The sequence below is a fragment of the Cherax quadricarinatus genome, chromosome 8 (assembly GCF_038502225.1).
Source record: "Cherax quadricarinatus isolate ZL_2023a chromosome 8, ASM3850222v1, whole genome shotgun sequence".
Taxonomy (NCBI): domain Eukaryota; kingdom Metazoa; phylum Arthropoda; class Malacostraca; order Decapoda; family Parastacidae; genus Cherax; species Cherax quadricarinatus.
Window position 1 is genome coordinate 40,312,225 of NC_091299.1, and position 21,568 is coordinate 40,333,792.

Sequence of the window (21,568 nt, forward strand, 5' to 3'; positions counted from 1 at the left end):
TCTTGGTAAGTAAGACACATGTTCAACAGTTAGGTATCTTTATTCCGGAATGAAGATACTTAACCGCTGCACAGGTGTCATATTTGCCAGCCTGTCGGTATCGTATACCATTTTAATATTCTAGCCTTTATCCAACCATTTCTCAATGCGCTTCAACAGTCTTACTACTTCCATCGAGCTCAAAGCTGAATGAGAATCTAACTCTGCTTCATTTCCTTGATGTACATGTCCATTGGTCGTCTACAGGCTTTTATTTTTCCGTTTATCGCAATGGCATGTACATTCACTACTTTTCTTCCCACGCTTCCTCTGTCAAGAAAAGTGTTTTTGTTTCTCACTTTCTCCGCATTTGTCACCCTCAGTTCCTTGATACGAAAAACTGCACTCTTCGCAATTAGTATTCTCGTCTTGGCTACCCTTCCAATTTCATAAACTCTGCTTTCTCAGATGCTAAGCGGACTATGTTCTCTCCCAAACTCTCTTCTCCTGTGAAATCTTCTGTTCTTTGGCTTACCTATATTACCAGTCTCTCAGATCTTAACAACTCTCTTTATGTACTTAAACATTAAACTTAGTTTTCGCCAAACTAACACCTTTCGTAGTAATCTAGTTCGTACCTCTCTTCCTGCTAGTAATGTATCCGGAGTCTGTTTCATTTCCTGCTCCTCTTGTCCTCTCTCATACTTTGGATAAACAGGCCGCTCTCTCACTAACAGACTTAAAGAGCACAAAAGTTGTGCTTGACCTTCCGACACCAATAATGCCCTTTTCTATCCACATAGCTTTCCCTGTATATATATATCTTCTTCACTTCATCCCAAGTACACACCTTCCTCTGTCCACTCCTGGGCACACCTTCCTCTGTACACCTCTGGACGCACCTTCCTCTGTACACCCCTGGACACACCTTCCTTTGTACACCCCTGGACACACTTTCCTCTGTACACCCCTGGACACACCTTCCTCTGTACACCCCTGGACACACTTTCCTCTGTACACCCCTGGACACACCTTCCTCTGTACACCCCTGGACACACCTTCCTCTGTACACCCCTGGACACACTTTCCTCTGTACACCCCTGGATACACCTTCCTCTGTACACCCATGGACACACCTTCCTCTGTACACCCCTGGATACACCTTCCTCTGTACACCCCTGGACACTCCTTCCTCTCTACACCCCTGGACACACCTTCCTCTGTACACCCCTGGACACACCTTCCTCTGTACACCCCTGGATACACCTTCCTCTGTACACCCCTGGACACACCTTCCTCTGTACACCCCTGGACACACCTTCCTCTGTACACCCCTGGATACACCTTCCTCTGTACACCCCTGGACACACCTTCCTCTGTACACCCCTGGACACACTTTCCTCTGTACACTCCTGGACACTCCTTCCTCTCTACACCCCTGGACACACCTTCCTCTGTACACCCCTGGACACGCCCTCTGTACACCCCTGGATACATCTTCCTCTGTACAGCCCTGGACAAACCTTCCTCTGTACACCCCTGGACACACCTTCCTCTGTACACCCCTGGATACACCTTCCTCTGTACACCCCTGGACACACTTTCCTCTGTACACTCCTGGACACTCCTTCCTCTGTACACTCCTGGACACACCTTCCTCTGTACACTCCTGGACACACCTTCCTCTGTACACTCCTGGACACACCTTCCTCTGTACACTCCTGGACACTCCTTCCTCTGTACACTCCTGGACACACCTTCCTCTGTACACTCCTGGACACTCCTTCCTCTGTACACCCCTGGAAACACTTTCCTCTGTACACCCCTGGATACACCTTCCTCTGTACACCCCTGAACACACCTTCCTTTGTACACCTCTGGATTCACCTTCCTCTGTACACTCCTGGACACACCTTTACATATCTTCTCCTGTACATACCCTCTGTATAAACCATGCCCTGTACAAACCTCTGTATGAAGCTTGCCCTGCTGGTCACTTGTAGTCTTGTGGGTGGAGTCCACTTAGAACAACCTGACCAGGCCACCAATGATGTTTTGATTTTGCAAAGTGAACACGATCTTCACTTTGACCTGCCACACTGTATCCTGTATTGACCCACGTTGTTCTCTGTACCTGTCCGTGTTGTACGCTCCACTCGTCCATGCTGTACCATGAACCCACCCAAGTTCTACCCTGCTCCCACCCATGTTATACCTTGCACATACCCTCGTTTTACCCTGAACCCACCCGCGTTTAACCGAGCACCTACCCATGTTGTACCCTGCACATCCTAGCTTAGTACCCTTAGCCCAACTTGAATTTCACTCTGCACTACGCCATTTTTACCCTCACTGATATACAGTTTACACTACCATCCCCTGCTGTATTCTGACTGTCTGCCGTGAACTACCAGCGTGTGTGGAAGAGCCTGATTATGAGAACGCCAACTGGGTGTGGGACTATGGAGTGTGGAAGGCGGGGGAAAGTCTCCCTGCTAACTGTACCGACCAACACCTCACCGAAGACGGCGTCACTAACACAAGCTTCACTTGTACCTCAAATGGCTGGCTTATTGAGTCTCCTTGTTTGAAAGGTAAATTATATACTCTTTGTCTACTGATGTGTTTTTTTGAAGTCACCGTATGAACACTTTTTATACTTGCATGTAAATAATTAAAACCGTGTGATTCATTAAGTTATTGAGTCAATTAGTATGAGTTGATGATATTTTTCGATCTACAAATCATCATCCGAGAACTTATTTTAATATATGACATACTAAATTAACGGTTTAACTTTACAGTGTTTTGATATACAAAAATATCAATAAATTCATTTGTGTCTAGTGTTAATATTGTGTAACTGTGGCAGTGTGTGAAGGAGAGCCAGTTGTAAATAATGCCACCACCACCTGGACGTCTGGGATGTGGCTGGAGGGGAAGCAGGTGACTGCCAAGTGTAAACCCCACAACCACTTCAGCCCTAAGGTAATATATTTTCCTCTGACAGTTTACATTACTAGCAGTGTTGCTTTCTGTTTCATGCATATCTTTTCATCCTATCTTGTATTTTATTGTTTTTTTTTCCTCATCAACAGTCTTCTAACTCAGTATGGAGAAGGAAATATATTCACCATCACTCACCTAACAGCTGCCTTGCCGTAAATGTACTGGCATCTCAGTTTGAAAGACACTGAACCACAGCATCCCGTCCCTCACAACAGAGTGCAGGGCACTGTACTTCCCACCCACAGGACTCATGTGTGTGGATAACTGTTTTTTCCTGAATCTTCTGAATGGTTGCCTGTCTCATTCTTAACAGTATGTCAATACAAAAAACAAAACACTTGTCTTCATTCGTTCTGATCTATCATTCTCTCGTGTGGAGGAACCGCTTACATAAGTACACTTTCCTGCATGATAATAAACATATGATAACAAAGAGTGGTACTTATCTTTTAACAGTACGATTTCCAGCAGCCTCTCCCTGGAATCGTCTTCGTAGTTGCTGTAGCAGTGTCCACAGTGGCTGTTGATTAGTGAGTAAGACATTACATTTTACTCCAAAGGAGCATATAATTCATTTGATTGCACATGTGATGCTGATGGATACTCACTGGTGTTGGACGGATCGCCCTTAGATTACCTCCTAGATTAGGAGAGCCCTAATCACCTTGTGTCTACCTATGGACTGCAATATCTCTTTGGTGATACAAGCGAGATTAAGACCTACCCTGCTCGTGTTACGTGAGCTTGTGGCACTGACGGCGCCATATAAGTCGGGAATGATGTCTTGAATAGGCTGCTACAGATGGGCAGTTATATCGTCCTTGTATGCATCAAAAGTCACTTTGACACCATTCCTTATTTACGGTAAGGAAATATTTTGTCCTTTTGTTCATTACACCTGAGTGTATACCGCGAAACATATTTATACTTTTTCTGATTTATACCGCAGATCAATGCACTCGTGTTTGTTTGGTTTTACTCTAATTAAATTTCTTAGTGGAGATTGATAGATTTCAGAATCTACCGCACAAATTCATTATTGTCTTTGTTCTCAGTGGGAGATATTGTGACGTATGTACACTCTGAGTCCTGAAGTCAATCTGACTGCTGCCCAGTGGGCTACACTACAATTTCTCCTGCGCTTTATATACCTTCCTTGCTACATAGGGGACAAGTCGTTACCGTCAAATTACCGCCCAATAAGCCTGACCTCAATTGTAGGCAAATTACTAGAGTCAATTATAGCTGAGATTATAAGAAGCCATCTCGATAAGCATAGCTTGATTAATGATACTCAGCATGGATTCACAAGAGGCCGGTCTTGTCTAACTAATTTATTAACTTTCTTTAGTAAAGCATTTGAGGCTGTTGACCACGATAAAGAATTTGATATTATTTACTTAGATTTTGGTAAGGCTTTTGATAGAGTTCCGCACCAAAGACTGTTAAAGAAAGTGGCAGCTCATGGCATTGGGGAAGGGTGCTCTCGTGGATCGAATCATGGCTCACAGACAGGAAGCAGAGAGTGTCCATAAATGGGGTTAAATTCGAGTGGGGATCAGTAACAAGTGGCGTTCCACAGGGATCAGTCTTGGGCCCGTTGTTGTTTATAATATATATCAATGATCTTGATGAAGGAATTACTAGTGATATGAGCAAATTCGCCGATGACACAAAGATAGGTAGGATAATTGATTCAAACGTAGTTGTTAGGGAACTTCAGAAAGATTTAGACAAACTCCATTCTTGGTCAGAAAAGTGGCAGATGCAGTTCAATGTAGAAAAATGCAAGGTTCTGAAGCTTGGGAGTGTCCATAATGTAGAACTTGATGATTATCAAATGGTACACAATACCGACAGGTTGGTAGATAAGACACATAGGCAACATTTAGGCAACTTTATTCCGAAACGTTTCGCCTACACAGTAGGCTTCTTCAGTCGAGTGCAGAACGTAGGCAGGAGCAGTAGAGATGTGAAGACGATGTAATCAGTCCATCACCCTTGAAGTCGTAGATTTGAGGTTGTCAGTCTCTCAGCCTGGAGAAGTTCTGTTCCAAAGTCTGGAACTAACTGAAGATCAAGCGACAGTGTTGAGACTTAAATACTGTCGGAAGGAGAGGTGCAGAGTAGCAGTAGTGAGAATGTAGCCACTGGGAGGTCATGTCCTTCTCAGATCAAACAATTCTCACTTGAAAAAGTTGTCCAAGGTGTTTTCTCTTCTGTACCAAGATGCCATTGTATTGCAGTGTCTGACAGAGTGATTATCAAATGGTATTATATACCATTCTTGCTCAGGTAAGACACATAGGCAACAGTTAGGCAACTTTATTTCGAAACGTTTCGCCTACACAGTAGGCTTCTTCAGTCGAATACAGAAAGTAGGCAGGAACAGTAGAGATGTGAAGACGATGTAATCAGTCCATCACCCTTGAAGTCGTAGAATTTGAGGTTGTCAGTCCCTCAGCCTGGAGAGTTCAGTTCCATAGTCAGGAACTATCTGAAGATCAAGCGACAGTGCGGAGACTTAAATACTGTCGGAAGGAGAGGTGCAGAGTAGTAGTAGTAGTAGTAGTAGTAGTAGTAGTAGTAGTAGTAGTAGTAGTAGTAGTAGTGAGAATGTAGCCACTGAGAGGTCAGGTCCCTCTCAGATCCAACACTTCTCACTTGAAAGGGTTGTCAAAGATGCAGCATATGTTGCATAAGTGTCTCAATCTTCAACTTGTCGGTTTTTTCAAACCATTCATCACAACTGTCAGACACTGCAGCATCATGGGATCTTGTTACAAAGAATTCTTCAACACTTGTTCAACGTTTGGACGAAGACCTACTTCGACTAGTGGATGGTACCACTATGACCCCGCCTCCACCTGCTTCACCTCACCTCACTACAGTATATAAGCCACGTCTACGGCCCTATGCTGTACATTCTACAAGATTGATGGACCGAACACATCGACTCCAGGCTGAGGGATTGATTACCTCATACTCCTCTCCTTACGCCTTCCTCTTTGTATTGGACTGATGAAGCCACTGTGTGGCGAAACGTTTCCTGAATAAAGATTCCCATATGCTGCATAAGTGTCTCAATCTTCAACTTGTCGGTTTTTCAAACCATTCATCACCACTTTCCAGTGTTGGGAGTGACAACCACCACAGCACTACAGGGATGAGAGTGATTCTTTTTCTTTCCTTCAAGGAAATTAATTTTACAGAATAGAAATATTACTATTACCACTAATAAAGCCATAATGAGAGATAGATCTAGGGTTGAATGAATTTATATTCTATTGGAGGAAAGGGAAAGAGATTCACCTCCTCGTATCACGAGCTATTTACTGCGGAAAGAGACCTCCATAACGGAGATTCATGATTGGATCACCTAGCTCGTACTGACAGACTTCATTACTTTATTGTATAATTTAACGTGTGACAGAATATGATAGAGAAAAAAATCTTGCATAATGGGTGTTAATTACCAGCAAACAAACTATTGCTAAAACTTTTAAAATGCCAAATAGATCAGCCTTGTTATATAGTGCGCCTGAATTTGATTTTGGTTTAAACAAACTCTCTACCCCAGGTTTACTCCGCCACCATCAACTGCACCAACCAAGGCTGGGAGAACACCACCGGTTGTGTCTACTGTAAGTTGATCTTAGCGCGTTTCTAAAATTTTGAGTATATACCAAGACTACTTGATGAAATGAAGAATAATTATATCTTAAATTTTATCAGTTCCATTCTGTTTTGAAATGAAATTCGAATCATGAAAACATATATGATAAAAAATTATGATTTTTAAGATGATTTTATTTGGAGTGTAACTATTTTTAATACCTTCTATAAATACTAATCCAAAATTTTTAGCATGAATTCATCACTACAGAAGCCTGAAAATTACTTTCCATCGATGAATAATTAGTTTCAGGTGTTATGATATATATATTAGTATCTCTCATTTATAATATTCAAGTAGATATTTTAATATTAAATATTACAGAGAATCATATATTAGTTAAAAATTAATTACATTCAGTCCATATATGAAAGTTTTTGATATAATTCAGAATACAAGACACTATTAAGTAGGATTTTTTTTTTTTCAAGATTTTCAGCATACAGTAAAACTAATAATTTTACAAAACTTATAACCCAAAAAAAATTACAAATATTTTGACATGTCACTAATATATTTTTTTACCCCTACAGCTTGTTGATGTACCTAAGTGTTACTTACCCGATAATGTATCTATGAATGTTCTCTTTTCGTATCTATGAATGTTCTCTTTTCGTGAACACCTCTTTTGTCTTTCTTCTTAGAAGGAGTAAGAGGGGGGTGTAAACATGGCGGATTGTGTGCTAGCTTGTACGAGTCCTAATGTGAGTGTAATAAGCTGTTAGTGCGGATTGGATGTTTACTAGTGTAGATACATATTATGGATATGGCTGGTAGTTTCGAAAGAGAAGTCTGTGCTATGAGATGTATATATAATAAGTGTGTGTGTTAGGAAAATACTCACAGAGCTACAGAAATATGGAAAACTTAGATAATTATGTGGGATTTCTTTTCGTCTCTTTAGCAGAAACAAAAGATTGTGAGGCATGGAATATATATAAAAGTGAGACATAATCATGTCACCAAAGGAGACATTACAAACACGGTGGCCCCGTGGCCTGGAGGCTAAAGCTCTCGCTTCACACGGCGAAGGTCCGGGTTCGATTTCCAGCGAGGGTAGAAACAGTGTGCGTGTTTCCTTACACCGGTTGTTTATATTCCCCATCGGTAAAATAGGTACCTGAATGTTAGTCGACTGGTGTGGGTTGCATCCTGGGACAAAGCTGACCTAATTTCCCTGAAATGCTCTGCATAACAAGCGGCTTTCTACACAGTAGTATGTCAGCTAGGCTTGTTTACCTTGTACATGTGTACTTGTAGAAATAAAGATATGTTATTATTATAGTAGCCTATACAATAAATTTTAACTGGGTGACGAGTTACCTGTTATATTAGTTAGGATACAAGAAATTTTTCGTAAACACAAACATAAAATTAAGTCTAAGTTTCCTTGTCCCTCTGACAAGTTGAAATTTTTTTGCTGGGAATTCCAAGTGGTTTCCATAAGTCCCCTTTGTAACAGCATTTTTTTTTGTATTGTAGAGGAGGTTTCCCATGTATATCATTGCTTTCTTTACTAATATGTTCAAAGAGGACTGAACTCTCTTGGGTATAAAAATTTTTTTTGAGCACTGCAATACATGTTTCCAGACTACAGCCAGTATGACCAGAGTAGACTGTACTATATCTAAAATTTTCTCTTATGCGTTTAAAGATATATATTTTTTTCATTAATGTTAATGTGAAAATTTATGATTTTGCACCAAAAGAATCTTAGAAAACTTACTTAACCTTATTATAACAAGCGCAATTTATTTTAGCCTAATCCAACTAAATATAGTTTAGATACGTTTACTACAATTTAATACACATTGAAATGTACTTTTTCGTTAGGTTCAGAATGATTTTTGCGAAATTATTGCAAACATAAATTTTCACTTGTCTTATATGCTAAGATGAGCGTTGCTAGTTAAGCCAAGATCGGAAGATTTACATATTCGGCACGACACACACACACACACACACACACACACATATATATATATATATATATATATATATATATATATATATATAGATAGATATAGATATATATATATATATATATATATATATATATATATATGTATATATAATGTATAAAATCCATTCTTTTACATCTGCTGAAGAGAACCTCATTTGGAGCTCAAAGTAAATAGATCGGAATTTTTTCCTTGTTTCTGTTTCTGTGTTTTTTCCTATTATCGAAGAGTGTTAATACTGTTATTGTTACATTTGCTTGTGTATGTACATAATGCTTACTGAGTGTTAGAGAAGAAATTAAAAATGTTATGATTAATTACCTGTAAATATGATTTATAAATTACTGTTTTAGACTGTAAACATTTGTATTTTATTATCATATGAACAGTTTCTATATTTTGTAAATAATATCATATAGCTAAGTGTTTTATTTCCCTCTAACATTCATGAGAGCTCAATATTATGTCAATGGCAACTTTCACTTTGTGTTACACATAACATCGGCATCAGTAAACATTTTTCTACTCAATGTCTTGTCACCCTGAGTCTGTCTTACTCCCAGATCCCTATCCTTCCTTCCTGTCCCCTCTCTATCTTGTTCTTCCTAAATCTTACCTGAAGGGAAAGGTGGATCGCATTCTTATGATCGAGAATCCTCCATTAAAACATTAAAGCATGATAGGTCTGTTCTAATGGGAAACCTCTTAACGCATGAATGTCACGCAGTGGGTAGAGAATGAAATGAGCGGGTGTTTATCAGGTTTCAACCAAGAAAGTCCAAGGTTGCTCCAATTTCTTTGCTAAACGTAAGGTACGTAATTGGATCATCGTCACCTACCATGGTGGGAGGGGAAAAATAAATGAACGTGCTGAACGGATAGGGAAGGCAGACTGATGGAAGGAACAAGTGTCAGGATAATTTAGAAGCGAACAACAATACACAGATGAGTATCCCATAAATAGCTGTGGGTCTCCAGACATAACATTTATCTCCTGTTAATCATACGTTCAGTCAGTCTGGAAATGGAACTCGTTACAATTTCGGGTCTCTAGTGGAAGAAAAATTACTGCCTATCAAGTGTGGTTTTCTACAAGACTGTATCACAGATTTCCTCTCTAGGGGCAAAACTCCTGTACAACAAATTTGATTGTGGAAATCTAAGACCTCAAGTGCCGAAGTGTGTAAGAGTTAAAGCATAAGAACATGTACATTAGAAGAGTATTTAAGACAAATTAAGCTAAGGGATTAGGAACAGAATTTGCAGTTGGTTAATCCAAGTAACAATTGAGTCTACCCTAAAGAAAGTGATGAAAGCTAAAAATCTTTGGACAAAGTTGAAATTAGGGTCTGCAAAGCATATTAAGATACTATGAAGTAAGGACAAAGATATATAGAATAAAATATGTACCTCGTATCCAAATGAGTACTGGATGCGGTGTAATGGAGCGAATTTGGATAAAGTATCCAGTATGCGGAACGTCAGTTCACTTATGAAGTGCCCATTCATTGTAAAAGACACTAGGATAAGGGTCAACAAATTGTAAAAGACTTTAAAATCTGAGGTCTTCTCTGTTTCCCCTGAAGCCTCTAATATCTGGTTGTAAAATAGAGATGCAGTTAATTATCAGGTAAAAAGACACAATTGCAACTAATGTGACAATTTCGTTGCATCAGTTCTTTGTCAAGTGAAACGTTGCCACAGTAAAATGTCACATAAGTTTCAGTTGTGCCCTTTTACATTACATATTGTCGGTAATTCTACCAACATTAATACAGTTGATTATTAAAGAGACGAAAAAGTGCTAACAGTAAATATATGTGGACAAATGATCAGTGACCTTAGCTGGTAAGAAATAAATAAAAATTTATAGCTTGAGAATTACATAATGGAATCATTTAATCTGAAGACCCGCAAGTAACTGGGTTACAGAACAACATGTACAGTTTCTTGGTAATACTGTTTATTACTAAACAAATAAAACAAATAAGAATTTCTTAGACAACCGGATCCTCACTTGGCCACATCGAATAAACAGAAGAGCTCCTCTTAATGTAAGCATAATCATCGATAACGCAAATTATCACTCCTTAATCTTCCCAGTAACGAACATAACCAAATTATCACTTGCAACTAGTAAATCATTCAATAACTTAATCACAGCAGTCAGTAATATTGACTGTCAGTGTGTGTTCACTGACAGTATTTACATTAGCTCAAAAGACTGCATATTCCTTTATAAAATTCAAGGCCATTACAATAAACATTTTGTTTTAAAATATACAGCAGGTCAAAAATTAGACAATAGCCTATAGCTAAGCAATAGTATTCTTACAGTTGACACAGAACGTTGCTATGAAAAACAATGTAGGTTGGTATTATATTAATATAGAAAGAACAATAAAAAACGTCCATCTACATTCATCAGGCCTAATATTTTGCTAACAGCTTTAATGCAAGGAAAGAGGTTAAAATAAGACCTGGAAAACACTAACAAATATTGGGCTCAAACTTAATTTATCGACTAAAGAAATTGTTCTAACTAAACATAATTAACCTCTTTTTATATTTTAAATAATTCATAAAAAAATACCAGAAATTAAACTGTCAAGGGTTACCCTTGTCAGTTTGGATTCAGATCAGGAAAAAGCACGGATGATGCAATAATACAAATATGTACTAGATACAGTCTTGACATTTATGAAAAAAATAATGAAAATCCAGTAGGACTTTTTATTGATTTAAGAAATGATTTTGGTACAACTGCCTACCACATTATGTTGCTTAAATTAGAACATAATGGTATCAGAAGCTAAGCTCTCACATACTGCCTGCCTTCAAGACAGATAATGTTACCCATTTTACTGTGTAACGTAAATATATGTCTTGACTAATAGGGCTAAACAACCTGCTTAGTCTAAGGACATTAAATTACTCCACATAAACCAACCTAGGACCAGCTTGTACTTTCACATTAAGTGTGGAGTCAATAGTTATTAAAAGGATGTGCACAAAAACTAACATATACAAAAATATAACATATTAATACTAAACTAACATATACAGCATACAATCTACCCACTGCATTCCATTATCACCACATTCCAGTTCACCTGTACCTAGAACTCATATTAGCTCACTAGCACACTGCTACTAGTGGTAAAAACAACTATGTTAGGAAGTATTTCTTCAGTCACAGAGAAGTCAGGAAGTGGAATAGTTTTGGAAGCGATGTAGTGAAGGCATGATTCATTCATAGCTTTAAGCAGAGGTATGATAAAGCTCATGGTGCGGGGAGAGTGACCCAGTAGCGGCCAGTGAAGAGGTGGGGCCAGGAGCTGTGAATCGACCCCTGCAACCACAACTAGGTGAGTACAAGGAGGCTCTTTAATCCACCCTCCCCCTTCCTTCTGCCGGCGTCTTAACCTGCAGACGAAACCCTGTATGCGAGCACTCTCCAAAAATTAAACAGGCCTCTGCACACTAGGGCCTTATAGGTAAACATGAGAGCACCAAAACTAATATAATAACAAGTGACCTAAACTTTCCCGTGATGTCTTAGGACATCTTGCTCCAGCTGCTGTGCCTCTCGTACTGACTCAAAAAACACACCTCACCTGTTCCTGTTCTGACTACTCTGAGTGACCAAGAATAACAGAACTAATCCCATAAATTGACATTACATATGGAGCGTTCCTTTTCTTTTTTTTTTATTTTTTTTTTTTTTATTAACACATCGGCCGATTCCCACTAAGACAGGGTGGCCCAGAAAAGAAAAACTCATCATCATTGACCCCATCACTGTATTGCCAGAGGCATGCTTACACTACAGTTATAAAACTGCAGCATTAACATCCTCTCCTTCAGAGTGCAGGCACTGTACTTCCCATCTCCAGGAATCTAGTCCTGCCTGCCAATTTCCCTTAATCCCTTCATAAATGTTACTTTGTTTACACTCTAACAGCACGTCAAGTCCTAAAAACCATTTGTCTCCATTCACTCCTACCAAACATGCTCCCGCATGCTTGATGGAAGTCCAGGTCCTTCACACACAATACCTCCTTTACCCCATCCCTCCAACCTTTCTTAGGCCGACCCCTACCCCAACTTCCCTCCACTACAGATTCATACACTCTCAAAGTCATTTTATTTTGCTCCCTTCTCTCTACATGTCCAAACCACTTCAGCAACCCTTCATTGGCCCTCTGGATAAAAGTTTTGGTAATCCTGCACCTCCTCCTAATTTCCAAACTACGAATTCTCTGCATAATATTCACGCCACACATTGCTCTCCACTGCCTCCAGCCTTCTCCATGTTGCAACATTCACCACCCATGTTTCACATCCATATAAGAGCATTGGTATAACTATACTCTCTACATTCCCCTCTTTGCTTCCATGGACAAAGTCTCCATAGATTCCTAAGGGCACCATTCACCTTTTCCCCCTCATCAGTTCTATGATTCACCTCATTTTTCATAGACCCATCTGCTGACACGTTCACAGATCAGGAAGAAGGAAGATAAGGAGGGTTAACAGAGAAGATGTGAAGGTAGGAAATCGATTCTCTGTTCTCCAGGACGAGTGCACTTCAATGGTTAGTGAGGCTGAAGGTACCACTGATTCCCCTGCTAATCAAGGTAAGAATATTTTAATAGTAGGAGATTCTCAGGTAAGATATATGGACCATGCTTTCTGTAACAGAGAAAGAAAGGTCAGACAGAGGGTGTGCCTTCCTGGAGCTGGTGTTGGTGACATAGTCAGCAGGTTGAATAATATTATGTCAAGTACTGGGAACAAACCCATTATCTTAGTGCTGGGGATAATGACAGTGCGAAGGGCAGGAGACAGAAGTTGCTGGATAAGTACAGGTCAGCCATAGAAGTAGTTAGGTCTAAGGGAGGGATCCCAGTCATATGTAACATCTTGCCTAGGAAGGGAGTGGGCAATTAATGGATGTCTAGGGCAACTGGTATAAATTGCTGGCTAGAAATGTACTGCAAGGAACTTGCAATCCCATTCATTGATAACTGGGACCTATTCTTTGGCAAACGTGATATGTATGCAAGGGATGGGGTTCATCTCTCTGGGGATGGAGTGGTTGCATTAGCCAATTCGATTGAAAGGGTAATTGATGACTTGTCTAGGAATTTAAACTGATATATTACAGAGGTATGGGTGTTTGTTGGAAACAATCAGGCTGCAGTATTAGGGTTAAAAACAGCAGTTATTACAGGGATACCTCAGGGATATTTTTATAAGACAATATTCAAAATAAAGTTGCTAGTAATGACAAATCAATTGATCAACAAAGAAAGACAGTAGAGGGCAACGTGTGACTAGCTCCCTTAAGGTTTACTATACAAATAGTAGGAGTCTAAGAAATAAGATAGATGAGCTAAGATTGCTTGCAAGTGTAGGTAATATAGATATTATTGGTATAACAGAGACCTGGTTCATTCTGAAACATAGAGAAATGCCTTCTGAATGCAACATACAGGGTTAAAACTATTCCACACTGATAGGATCAACAGGAAGGATGGTGGAGTGGCGATGTATGTCAGAGATAATTTAAACTGTTGTCTTAGACATGTTATAAGATCAGAAACATCGAACGCAAAATCTGTTTGGCTACAGTTTCTCGAGGGTTGTGACAAATTGATTTTGGGTATGATTTATAGGCCCCCAAACCTTGATAGGGAGTGCAGTAAGCTGTTATGGGACGAAATTCATAAGTCATCTAGATATGAAAATGTTGTGATAATGGAAGATTTTAACTTTAGACAAGCTGATAGGAACAATATGACAGGAAATCTTGAGTCTAGTGACTTTCTTGATACGGTTCAGGATTGCTTTTTAAAACAGGTTGTGACAGAACCAACTAGAGGAAACAATCTGCTTGACTTGATTCTTGCCAACAAAGAGTCACTAATTAATAATCTTGAGGTTAATGATGAGCTTGGGGAAAGTGATCACAAATCACTTAGTTTCAATATATCATGGAATTACCCAGATAACTGCAGTCAAATCTCTGTCCAAAATTTTCATTTGGCTGGCTCCATGGGACTGAAAAATTACCTGGGTGGGCTAAATTGGGATGTCCTGACTATGGGTCAGGTAGGTGATCTTGGTTGCCAATATGACGTTTTTCAGAGCATAGTTCTAGCTGCCCAGACAACTTTTGTTCTGAGTAGGGAAATTAGATCTAACAAAAATGATCCCAAATGGATGAACAATAGATTAAAACATCTCATTGGTCAAAAGAGAGGCATATATAGGCTTATCAAAAGAGGGGATGGGCAGTTAAGAAATCAATATATTCAGTTAAAGAGAGAAATAATTAAAGGAATAAGAAAAGCAAAAAGGGATTATGAGGCTAAGGTCGCAAGGGATTCAAAGACAAACCCAAAAGGGTTCTTTCAGGTATACAGAAGTAAGATTAGGGACAAGATAGGCCCACTTAAGAGTTACTCTGGTCAGATCACTGACAGTGATAAGGATATGTGAGAAATTCTCAATACCTACTACTCCCTCTCAGTTTTCACACAGGAAAATAATAGTGATATTTCTGAAATAATAGATTATGTAAAACAGGACGATAATACACTATGCACGATTGTGGTAACTAGTGACATGGTCCTCAGACAGATAGAGAAACTAAAACCTAACAAATCCCCAGGCCCTGATGAACTGTTTGCAAGGGTGTTAAAGGAATGTAAAGAGGAACTTAGCATACCTTGGCTAATCTTTTTAACATATCACTACAAACTGGCATAGTGCCTGATAAGTGGAAAATGGCAAATGTAATACCTGTTTATAAGGCAGGTGACAGGTCCTTGGCCTCAAACTATAGACCAATAAGCCTTACCTCCATAGTTGGGAAAATTTATGGAATTAATAATTGCCAAAGCAATCTGTAGCCATCTTGATAGGCACAGATTGAGTAATGAATCTCAACACGGTTTTACAAAGGGGCGTTCTTGTCTTACGAATTTACTAATTTTTTTCACTAAGGTGTTTGAGGAGGTAGATCATGGTAATGAATATGATATTGTGTATACAGACTTTAGTAAGGCTTTCGATAGAGTTCCACATCAGATTCTATTGAGGAAACTTAATGATCCTGGGCACAGAGCATCACTAAACAACATATTCAAGCCCAAATCATTGTCATCCACTAACTCAACAGGAGACAAGGATGGTTGTTGTATCTTTGACATAGCTCTAGTAATTGCACTGAGAGGGAATAAAATAGGTTTCTCTCTACAAGCTTCAATGGCATAATTATCATCAGTGTTATTATCAATCACAAGTGGTTCTTTACATATACCAGCATGAAGGATATCGTTCCCTATCAACAAGTCCACTGACCTGATGGGAAATACACCACTGGATATACCCACTGAAATGTAACCAGCATAATAGCTTGTTTCAATGTAAACTTTGTGAAGAGGTACTTTTATAACAGCCCCACCATAGGCTTCTAACAATACATCTATCTTGCAATAGGTATTATCAGTTATGGGCAGTACATCTTCTCTTAATAACGAGAGATAACTTCCAGTGTCTCTGAAAGTAATTATCTCAGATGTGATTCGTCAAGTCCTACTTTACCTCTCGATAAGTAAGGACTCATTGCTGAACGAATCTTTTCATCAGATACACTTTCTGACGCTAGTCATCTATTCTGAGTAATATTATCTAAAACAATGGAATCAGAGGAATTACTTGGATTTTGGTGCCTTTGTTGCACGGAAGAGGATACGACTTGTGCGGGGGCGCCAGCCGCACGACCGCTTCTCATATCTCTTTCTAACTTATAGCAATACTCTCTAGCATGTCCTTTTCTGTTACATTAGGTACATTTAACTTTCTTCTTCTCGGTACCAGATTTCTGTCTAACCACAGAGACAGATTCAGGATTGTGAGTTTTCCTGGTAAAGGTATGAGAAGTTACAGTAGCAGGTACATCAGGCCGGCACTGAGCAGCTGATTTAGGTTGCCAACTTCTAGGACAATTTTTAGTTACCTTCTTTCTCTGCATTTTAGTATGTACGAGTTTGTGAGAAATCTTGTAATTGTCTGCTAATGCTGCAGTTTCCAGAATATCCGAGGACGTATGATCGATCAAATATTCTTGTATGTCAGCGGACATACAGTTGTAAAACTCTTCGTGTAGTAACAGCTGAACTAGACTGCCGTAGTTATTGCTCTTAGCAGCTCTACACCACCTCTCAAATGCATCTTTTTTCTCACGAGCAAACTCTACACAAGTTTGATCTTGTCGTCATTGTAATGTACGAAATGCACGTTGATAACTTACAGGTAACAAGTTATATGTCTTTAGAATAGTTTGCTTGACAGTGTCATAACTAATGTACTTGGCAAATGGTAAAGTAGCAGTACAAGTTTGAGCTCTTCCTGTCAAAGCTGTGTGCAACAAGGTAGTCCAATGCTTATGTGGCCAGTTCATAGCACATGCCTGGTTTTCAAACACATCAAAATTGGTGTCTAAGTCACTCTCAAAAAACTTAGGAACCATTGAGGCAGCTTTCTGCACATTAAATGTGTCCTGTGTTGTACTAACAGGTTTATCAACTTTGTCAGATCTATCAGTCTGTTGTCTTCTGAGACGAACATTTTCTCTCTGGAAATCTTCTTCGTTCAATTTCCTCTGTGCCTCTATTTGTGCAGTCTGCAACATAATGAAGCATTCCATCCTCTCAAATTGTTCCTCAGAGATAGGACCAGTAGGTAACAGAGGAGTCTGAAAATTAACACGTGTTTCTGGACGGTCGTTAGGTCGGACACCTTGTCCCGCCATCCCTAGAGAATCTAGGTCTGGTCTAGGATAAGTAGATACAGGTGTAGCATACATGGTACTAGTATGAGGCTGAGTCATACTACCAGCTACACTCTGTACTATTGTTTTAGTGAGGCGGAAAGGTGTGAGCGAGAGCGGAGTTACACTAGGCTCAGACACTTTTGCCGTAGTTGCTCTCTCTTCTACGTCATCAAATAGAGTCATACTTCCTAATAGCGATACTATGCTCTCTGTATCTGAATCATAATCAGACATCTCTACATGAGCAGGGAAGAATATATCTTTAATTAATGCTCTGACAGTTTCTGCAGTGTAATTTCTGTTATACGTCACATCGAGATATTTGGCTACTCGCCAACACGTCTGAAGTTTTCATGTACTCAACTCAGACAAAGTCGGAGTATCAATTAACTGTTTCACTTTGACATACATCACGAAAATAAATGCTCTACAAGAGAGTGATTATGGGAAACTATAATCCTAATAGGAATTTTAGTGTTGGTTGTCTTAGAGCTAGAGCTCATAAACAGTATTTCCATCTCCTTGGACCAAGAGACTCAGTCAAGTATGTACATGCACCTATTATGTTGTACAAGACTAAACTCAAAGTCTTCAGATTAGGGAAGTACTCCAAGTGTTTGACCATAGTTACTAGTATGTCAAACTGGACAATTTCTCCAACATCTTGGATCAAGAGCATCCCGGACAGGCCCCCATTTGTTACAAAAAATGCGATATCTAATAAGCATAGAGATCTCCAGTGAACGCTAGAAAGGACTGCCCTTCTAGCATCCAGCCTGTTACTGGGAACATGACTTAAGAAATCGTAATGACACGATTGCAAATAAACCATACCCCCGGCCGGGATTGAACCCGCGGTCATAGAGTCTCAAAACTCCAGCCCGTCGCGCTAGCCACTAGACCAGCTAGCCACAATAAGATTCATCCAACTAGGTATATTTCTACACCATAGGAAAGTTAGCACAGGCACCTCTGTGACCACAAATGCAAGTTTTTACAGACGAATCTCCAGCTAGCGTGGCCGTGACGAACTCTAGCTCAAGTCCCTTCACTGCCGTCAACATGACTTAAGAAATCGTAATGACACGATTGCAAATAAACCATACCCCCGGCCGGGATTGAACCCGCGGTCATAGAGTCTAGTGGCTAGCGCGACGGGCTGGAGTTTTGAGACTCTATGACCGCGGGTTCAATCCCGGCCGGGGGTATGGTTTATTTGCAATCGTGTCATTACGATTTCTTAAGTCATGTTGACGGCAGTGAAGGGACTTGAGCTAGAGTTCGTCACGGCCACGCTAGCTGGAGATTCGTCTGTAAAAACTTGCATTTGTGGTCACAGAGGTGCCTGTGCTAACTTTCCTATGGTGTAGAAATATACCTAGTTGGATGAATCTTATTGTGGCTAGCTGGTCTAGTGGCTAGCGCGACGGGCTGGAGTTTTGAGACTCTATGACCGCGGGTTCAATCCCGGCCGGGGGTATGGTTTTTTTGTTACTGGGATTTTGTAACAAGTAGTCAGTATCCTGGTCCAATTATCCATTAGAATTTAGTAAGATTCAATAGTGCTTCAGGATTACAACTGGTAGGCTACTAACTAAAGAAATTAAAATTTAATAAGTTTATTATCAATTAAGTTGTCTAGGCACATATTATCAAAGTAAATTATAGTAATCAATTGAATATAATATAGGATACAAGTTCCTACACTTCTCTCGTGTACAGTAGTATTGTGCTGAAGGCACATATCACATCTTTATGGCTTTTAAGTACTGTCTGGTACATTGTTAACATTTAATAACAAAATACAAATATATACAAGTAACTTTGTGTGTATGTGTGTAAGTGCTCTAAGTAGTTTGCTATGTCTCAAGACTCAACTAGACTTAACCAGTGACTGACTAAAAGCCCTCACGTAAACTAACTTCTTGACCAACCTGGCTATCAAAACAGCTTGCTTGAACAATAAAACGACTGATAACCCAAGCAGCAATATAGCAAGCAACAGCCACACAGAATCAGGAACAAAGAGATAATATAACGACACCAAGTAGAGACCATCTGCAGATCCTTCACAAAAGTCACAAAACTTCCATACTACTGAATCTAAGTTCAGCATAAGAAAATCCCCGACTGTGATAGTACACATATACCAGTACAAATTAGGTCAGAAGCTACAGCTCAGGACCTGAGTTGCTCAGAGTGTCTATGCGACACACAACCTCAGTACAACGTCGAAAACCACTAAGTCTAGGCAATGTTCTGTGAACAGAGTTACACAGAACCAACAACAAGAAAGCGACAGAGACGATCCTCCAACAAGGGCCCACAAGGGAGAGGAGTGTGGGACGTCTTGTTAGGAGAACGTCCAACCGACAAGAGCTTGAGAAGCCCATACAGACTACTCCAGGCGAGGTGTGATCACCCCCCCTGATCACGTGATTGCTCTGTGTACTGCTGCTGCCCAGCAACACAGAGAAGCCGGCAGAGTAACGAGCACAACGATTGTTAGACAATGTTGTCAGCTACTTAACACTCGAACTATAAACACTGAACAATATATAAATGTTACATCCTACCTAATAAATATTTATATTTTTTTTATTATCACACTGGCCGATTCCCACCAAGGCAGGGTGGCCCGAAAAAGAAAAACTTTCACCATCATTCACTCCATCACTGTCTTGCCAGAAGGGTGCTTTACACTACAGTTTTTAAACTGCAACATTAACACCCCTCCTTCAGAGTGCAGGCACTGTACTTCCCATCTCCAGGACTCAAGTCCGGCCTGCCGGTTTCCCTGAACCCATTCATAAATGTTACTTTGCTCACACTCCAACAGCACATCAAGTATTAAAAATCATTCGTCTCCATTCACTCCTATCAAACACGCTCATGCATGCCTGCTGGAAGTCCAAGCCCCTCGCACACAAAACCTCCTTTACCCCCTCCCTCCAACCTTTCCTAGGCCGACCCCTACCCCGCCTTCCTTCCACTACAGACTGATACACTCTTGAAGTTATTCTGTTTCGCTCCATTCTCTTCACATGTCCGAACCACCTCAACAACCCTTCCTCAGCCCTCTGGACAACAGTTTTGGTAATCCCGCACCTCCTCCTAACTTCCAAACTACGAATTCTCTGCATTATATTCACACCACACATTGATCTCAGACATGACATCTCCACTGCCTCCAGCCTTCTCCTCGCTGCAACATTCATCACCCATGCTTCACACCCATATAAGAGCGTTGGTAAAACTATACTCTCATACATTCCCCTCTTTGCCTCCAAGGACAAAGTTCTTTGTCTCCACAGACTCCTAAGTGCACCACTCACCCTTTTCCCCTCATCAATTCTATAATTCACCTCATCTTTCATTGACCCATCCGCTGACACGTCCACTCCCAAATATCTGAATACATTCACCTCCTCCATACTCTCTCCCTCCAATCTGATATCCAATCTTTCATCACCTAATCTTTTTGTTATCCTCATACCCTTACTCTTTCCTGTATTCACTTTCAATTTTCTTCTTTTGCACACCCTACCAAATTCATCCACCAATCTCTGCAACTTCTCTTCAGAATCTCCCAAGCACAGTGTCATTTTGTGAGCAACTGTGACAACTCCCACTTTATGTGTGATTCTTTATCTGTTAACTCCACGCCTCTTGCCAAGACCCTCGCATTTACTTCTCTTACAACCCCATCTATAAATATATTAAACAACCACGGTGACATCACACATCCTTGTCTAAGGCCTACTTTTACTGGGAAATAATTTCCCTCTTTCCTACATACTCTAACTTGAGCCTCACTATCCTCGTAAAAACTCTTCACTGCTTTCAGTAACCTGCCTCCTACACCATACACCTGCAACATCTGCCACATTGCCTCCCTATCCACCCTGTCATACGCCTTTTCCAAATCCATAAATGCCACAAAGACCTCTTTAGCCTTATCTAAATACTGTTCACTTATATGTTTCACTGTAAACACCTGGTCCACACACCCCCTACCTTTCCTAAAGCCTCCTTGTTCATCTGCTATCCTATTCTCCGTCTTACTCTTAATTCTTTCAATAATAACTCTACCATACA

At 40.1% G+C, this 21,568-nt stretch overlaps 1 protein-coding gene across 1 annotated transcript in view; it reads left to right on the forward strand.

The window, feature by feature from the left end:
- LOC128685269 (complement factor H-like) overlaps positions 1-3,177 on the forward strand; it is a 142,220-nt gene extending 139,043 nt beyond the window's left edge. Inside the window, exons 18-19 of the mRNA XM_070083105.1 lie at positions 2,394-2,573; positions 2,852-3,177. Of these exons, the coding sequence (XP_069939206.1) occupies positions 2,394-2,573; positions 2,852-3,144 (473 nt within the window). The 3' untranslated portion in view covers positions 3,145-3,177. The remainder of the gene's footprint in view (positions 1-2,393; positions 2,574-2,851) is intronic.
- The last annotated feature ends 18,391 nt before the right edge of the window (positions 3,178-21,568 follow it).